The 6,153-nt window shown below is 37.6% G+C and overlaps 1 protein-coding gene across 1 annotated transcript; it reads right to left on the reverse strand.

The window, feature by feature from the left end:
- Positions 1-86: 86 nt before the first annotated feature.
- LOC146986991 (serine protease 1-like) lies at positions 87-5,792 on the reverse strand. Its single transcript, XM_085775911.1, has 5 exons — positions 5,721-5,792; positions 5,043-5,193; positions 4,716-4,857; positions 1,804-2,061; positions 87-366 (listed from the first exon to the last, which is right to left on the reverse strand). The coding sequence occupies exons 1-5, from the start codon at positions 5,779-5,781 to the stop codon at positions 217-219; spliced, it is 762 nt and encodes a 253-aa protein (XP_085632037.1). The 5' UTR covers positions 5,782-5,792; the 3' UTR covers positions 87-216.
- Between the last annotated feature and the right edge of the window lie 361 nt (positions 5,793-6,153).

Consider the following 6,153-nt stretch of genomic DNA (forward strand, 5'->3'; position numbering starts at 1 on the left):
CTCAGGTGATGTTCCCTGAATTAGAAGAACTCTTTTTAAATCTATGTATGTCACAGACATTTAGTTTTTATTTTTTCAGTAAAAATATTCATATTGACATCAAAGCACTGTATAACATACAGCAATAAAAGTCCATTGTGTCCATTGCAGCATCCAATCAAACCCTCCTCACAGCAGAGTCCTTAAAACGAGCTTGTTACTGAATGAAGAGCCTCATTAGCTGTTCTGGATGATCCAGTTGATCCATCCCTGGTAGTTTCTGACCTTGGTGTAGACGCCGGGGAAGTAAGCATAGGCACAGCCGATGCCCCACGACACAATACCCTCAAATTTACCATCACAGACCAGAGGTCCTCCCGAGTCGCCCTGGGGATGGAGAAGTAAAAGATAATGTGTGTAACTTTTGTTAGAGTTCTGCAGCACAAAGGCTTAACAGATGAAAACATTTTCATATCACACTGGATCACGAGGAGAGAAACTCAGGTCTCATTAACAGTAATAATATGAAAATGTAAACAAATTATTGTTCCTCATTCTCATCACTGTATCTCCCATTGTAGAAACCAATTCAACTTGTTTCTTAAAGTTTCTTGTCTTGTTTCCCCTTAGAAAAGAAACTCCATGGTTATATCAAGTCATATACTGTAGGGCGTACACTTCAATACTTGAAGAATAAGCAAAGTCAGTTTAGACTGAGTTGTGCCCCAGTAGAGCTTAATGGCTAGCCGCAGGTGTGTGTTTGTCAGAATTTAAATGAGTCAAAATTGGTTAGAAGCATGTGACTATAGATCAACATTTATAATAATAAATATAAGCTTTATTTCAGACACAGGTCCATATCACAAATCATACAATATAAATAGTACAAAAATAAAAGAAAGTACAAAAATACAAGAAAAGTGTGCATTTTATAAAATATACAGGCTATTGCACCAATGCCACCTTAGCCTAGAAGTGAATCGGTAGCAGCTTTTCAATGGGCTTTCTAGGGCCTTAATTATCATTATTAATATGCATTATGATCTATTGTATTTTATAATATAAGATTTCTATACTGTTACACCATGTTTGGCAGCTTTATGATATGATAGATATCCACGTGTTGCATTTACAGTTGTGTGACCTAGAAAAATCAATTCAGTTTGAATAGTATAAAATAATAGTTTAGTAATGATGATAATAATAATAATACGTAATAATAAAAATGATAATAATGATAATCTTTACATATAACCCAAGAATCTCAAAGTAAGACACTGACTTATTTTCAACTTTACGTCATTGTCATTTTAAGTTTCATTTTAAGTATAAGGATGACTATGAGGATCTCTCTCTCTCTCTCTCTCTCTCTCTCTCTCTCTCTCTCTCTCTCTCTCTCTCTCTCTCTCTCTCTCTCTCTCTCTCTCTCTCTCACACACACACACACACACACACACACACACACACACACACACACACATCCTTGTAATGCTATCTTTGTGAGGACACTCATTGACATAATGTATTCCCCAGCCCCTTACCCTAACCTTAACCATCCAAAACAAATGCCTAAACTTAACCTCTTAACCTAACTTAAACCTCATTATAACCTAAAGTCTTAACCCTCAAACAGCCCTTGGAAAAAGTGAGGATCGGCCAAAATGTCCTCACTTCCCAAAAATGTTCTCACTCTGTTGGTTAAAAACTCTTTCCGGTCCTCACAATGTAGTATGTACAAGAATACACACACACACACACACACACACACACACACACATACAGGCACACAGACACCCACACACACACACACACACAGACACCCACCTGACAGGAGTCTTTCCCACCATAGTGTGAGCCGGCACAGACCATGTTGTCTGTGATCCTGAAGTAGTAGTAGTACCAGCAGTTGGAGAAGATGTCCACAGTCACAGACCTGAGTTCGGGGGACAGTGTGTAGCTGTTGAGCCACGTCACGCCCCAGCCGCTGACTGTGCACCGGGCAAGGTCAGTCAACGGGGGTGAGTCCGGATCTGGCAACGGGGCCGGCTGGACCCTGGCGTTGATGAGAGCAGGCCGGTCCAACTGAGCCGCAGAAAAACAAAACAAGAGCAGTCATTCAGACAGTTTCAGGCAGTCGACAGAATCTGCAGATACTGAAGGTGGCAAAAAAAAAAAAAGTTTCTAAAGAGGCTGGATGATGTGAATGTGTTTCAAACAAGATCATCTGTGTTTAAGTTGTTGGGATGCACTTCTAAAATCTCCTACATCCACAATATAAAAAGTTTTCCTACTGAGGTCAAACTGAGACGTTCATCGTGTCACAGAAAATGAACAATGTGAATATCTTTGAAAACAAAGAATAAAAAACATCTCGTCTTGTTGCCAGTAAAGTAACTTGAACCTTCTAGTGGATTTCTATTAATTTTTGTACTTATAATGCAGCATTACCTCCAATTAAGTTACCTGAGATCTGTAGCTACTAGTTTATACTTTTCTGATTATGCCACCAATATGATTTAATGTTAAGAGGTAGAGTCATATGTTGATTGCTTGGTTGTTTATTAAGTATGTGAATCAAAGAAAATACATGAATAAGGGCAACGAGATGGATAAAGAATAAAAGATTTGGTAAAATAGTGAAGTGAAAGTATTGTGGAAAGTACAAGAGAAGCTGTGTGGACACAAGAGGACTGGAATAAGGAAGCGCAATCTAAGTTGGCAGGTGATATCAGCCGCATTTGGCAACGCCTGGATTTACCGGAATCATGTCCTAACCAATTCTGCGAAACTGGCAAAAGTTGTGTCACGTAGGCGGTTGCATGTGTCAGTAAGGGGGCCGATCCCACTGTGCTTAACTGCTCTAAGTTTATCTGTTTATTGAGATGATATGGTAGCCTATAACAAAAAAGTAATTAATTGTTAAGAATTAATTGTTTCCAAAAGTTATTAATTGTGCATTATATAATCTAGTTAAATTTGATGAGGTGTAACTGCGCAAAAAGTTTGCAGATGTGAGGTCGTGTGAGCACAAGAGAAATGTGACAGAGCCATGTGGTGAAGTAACAGGAAGGTCAGAAAACAATGAGTGTGATGGTAAAAATAGTAGAGTTGTTCCAGATTCTTCAGATTGAAAATTAACTCATTTGAATCAGTTTCAGTCTCGTCTATAGAGATGAATAGAATAGAATCGAACAAATTGGATTCAACACTTTGCAATAAGGGTCCCTTAATTAACGTTATTTGGTACATTATTAAGCAACACTGTTTACAGATATATTAACAATCATTATTATGTATTACTTAGGGTTAGGAAACACATTCATTAATGTAGCCTATTAGTAAGCAGTTAATTAATGTTTACTACTCAAAGTTAGTTAATAAATCAAAAGTTGAATAATGTAATTAGTTATCATTATGTATGCATTACTCAGCATTAATTAACACATTAGTTCATATATTAATGCTTAATAATGTACTAACTAACATTAATTAAGGGACCCTTATTGTAAAGTGTTACCTAGAATAGAAAAACGAAAGCACATATCTTCAGTTGCGTGAGAGGAACTGTGTCTCTTAAAACAAAAATCATGACCAAACAAATTTTAATTTGTTTGACAAATAATGAGTCAGTCATTGTGTGTGTGTGTGTGTGATTGTTCAGGTCATATGGGTGCACTTGGCAACAGCAACTGTTAACAACGCTTCAGGAGGCGTCTGTTCTTAATCAAAGTGTTTTTATTGGGAGTAATCATAAATAAATAAATGATAAAGTTCTGTGGACACAGAGTCATAAAGGCTATCGTTTTTTACCACTTTATCGTGAGGACTGAGTGTGTGTGTGTGTGTGTATGTGTGGGTGCGGTGCCCAAAATTTCCATACAAGATAAGAGTGAGTTGCATTATTAGAAATGTAATGTAGGGTCATGGAGATACATATAATGACTAAAAGTCAGGATGATACATTGAGCTCTACTGCTTTGATTATGACCATTGTTTTTATAATAACTGTCTTTTTTCAACTTTATGAAAATAAGCAAAAACATGACTGACTGATAACTTCATCATTGGCCTACAGTCTGTTTTCTATATTGTATAAATTGAATGTAGAATAAAACAGACCAAACATCATGTAGAAAAGTCTGTGATGAATAATAAAGTGGCATCACTGTCACATCTTGAAGCAGAAGCAGAATAATTTGCTTAGTTTTGACAATTTCTTAAAATTTTCTTCTGTCAAACTGGTTTTTAAGTGTTTGCAGAACTTGGCTCCAGATGTGCTATGCAGTCGTTTTAGAAGACAAAATAGTGATAGGAAGGATCACCAGGGGTACGGCAAGTGGCAACTGTAAAATCTCACGCCGTAAGAAGACCTCCTTTGGGCAATCAGCCTTTTCTATAAAGGGTTCCCAGATGTGGAATTCACTACCGACCGAAATAAAACTAACCCGAGACATTAGAATTTTTAATACAAAGGTTAAAATCTGGCTGAAACAAAATCAGAACTGTATGCATTTTTAATGTGTCATGACTTGGTATGATTTTAGAAGTATTGTACATATTATAATGTTGTTATGTAACTTTGATGTCTTTCTTCTTACCTTCTTTTTTCTACTAAAAGCCTAACTAGGGACAGGAGTTGGAAACTAGCATTAGCTATAATCTCACTATGTTAACCTGCATTGTCCCTATCAAATAAACTGAATTAATAATTAATTAATATCTCCACCACCTCTCACCTTGAGCAGCATGATGTCATTGTCAAACGTCCAGGGTTGGTACTGGAAGTGCCTGATCACCATGGACACGTTGAAAATCTGCTCATGACCCTCCACCTCCATGATACTGTGTTCACTCAGGACCACTTTCATCATGTGACTCCTACAAACACACAGCACACAGAGGGGTCAGAGGTCAAGGTTCATTGGGTGCAAGTTCACCAACCGCTGATCTGATCATCCATTACTTCTTCTTTATCAATTGTTCTAATATTTGAGATTCAAATGTGGGCCCCAGAGTGCAAGTGCCACCACATGTATATAAAAAAAGAAATGGCAGTAACTCACGGCCTCCAGCAGTGGGCAGCAGACGCCACCCACTGAGGGTGGATGAGGGTGCCTCCGCAGAAGTGGTGGGTCATGAACCGGAGGGAGGCTTGATAGGCGATGGAGTAGGGCTCCACCTCGACACCCCCGATGATTCTTGTCCCGTAAACACCTTAAAAGATGTAGATAGACACAGAAAATAACCTTAAAACATAACTTTAGCTTTTAATTGCAGTATACAGTAGTGTATATATATAACTGTATTCACAGATGCCATTGCTGCCCCACAAAGGCAAAGTGCAGTATCTGTAAACTGAGAAAAACAGCTTTTTGTGTTTTTCAAGTCTATACTTGAATAGATAAAGGTGGACTGAATTAAATGTAATTTTGTAGTTTGTCTTTCTGATCAATTTTGACCGTTTTATGGCATATTTTGTGACCACTTTTGGCCGTTTTATGGCAGATACTGCACTTTGCCTTGGTATTAGCTGCAGATACTGCACTTTGCCTTGGTTTCACAGTGCTTTTTTGGATGGGCAGCAAAATAAAAAGCCCAATAACTCTGAAAATTTTAGCAGTACCAATATCAAATTCTACCAGATTGAAGAGAACATGCCACACTTTTGATCGGTCAAATTTTTTTTTTTTTTTTTTTAAATGCAGATACTGCAGTTTGCCTTTGTAGGGATTGATTCTCACCTGTTAGGTTAACAACAAGCAGAAGGAGCAGCGAGACATGACAGGTTGGAGCCCACTTCATCTTTGTGGCTACTAGGGGGAAAAAAGTGAAGAAAATGTGGATTAGAGAGAAATTTGAAATTTAAAATCTAAAATAAGAAATAAGCAATGAGAAATTTCAAATTAGATTTTAGACATTAGATATTAGAGAGGACGGAGCTCTGTTTGTCTTGCATTCACATTCATTTACTCCATTGGACATTTTCTGTGCTGAAACTGTATTGCTTTACTAAAGACCTTCTGCATCAGCCATTATAAACCAAAGCAGTAGCTACATACAGAATGAGGATAGTTCAATGCAAATCATTGCTGTCGTTTACACCACAACAAATATCCATGTTAGCTTCCTGCAGCCACATTTGTATACGTTTGAAGACTATGGAAAGTCAGACAT

This window comes from Trachurus japonicus, chromosome 5 (assembly GCF_045865225.1).
Source record: "Trachurus japonicus isolate A0001 chromosome 5, Traja_1.0".
NCBI lineage: Eukaryota > Metazoa > Chordata > Actinopteri > Carangiformes > Carangidae > Trachurus > Trachurus japonicus.

What these genes read in the sequence shown, in the direction of transcription:
- LOC146986991 (XM_085775911.1), bottom strand. Translation starts at nt 5,781, where the DNA reads ATGAAGTGGGCTCCAACCTGTCATGTCTCGCTGCTCCTTCTGCTTGTT. An exon ending in GCTGCCCACTGCTGGAGGCC is followed by an intron (nt 4,858 to 5,042) that starts GTGAGTTACTGC and finishes GTGTGTTTGTAG; the next exon opens with GAGTCACATGATGAAAGTGG. An exon ending in ATGACATCATGCTGCTCAAG is followed by an intron (nt 2,062 to 4,715) that starts GTGAGAGGTGGT and finishes TCTGCGGCTCAG; the next exon opens with TTGGACCGGCCTGCTCTCAT.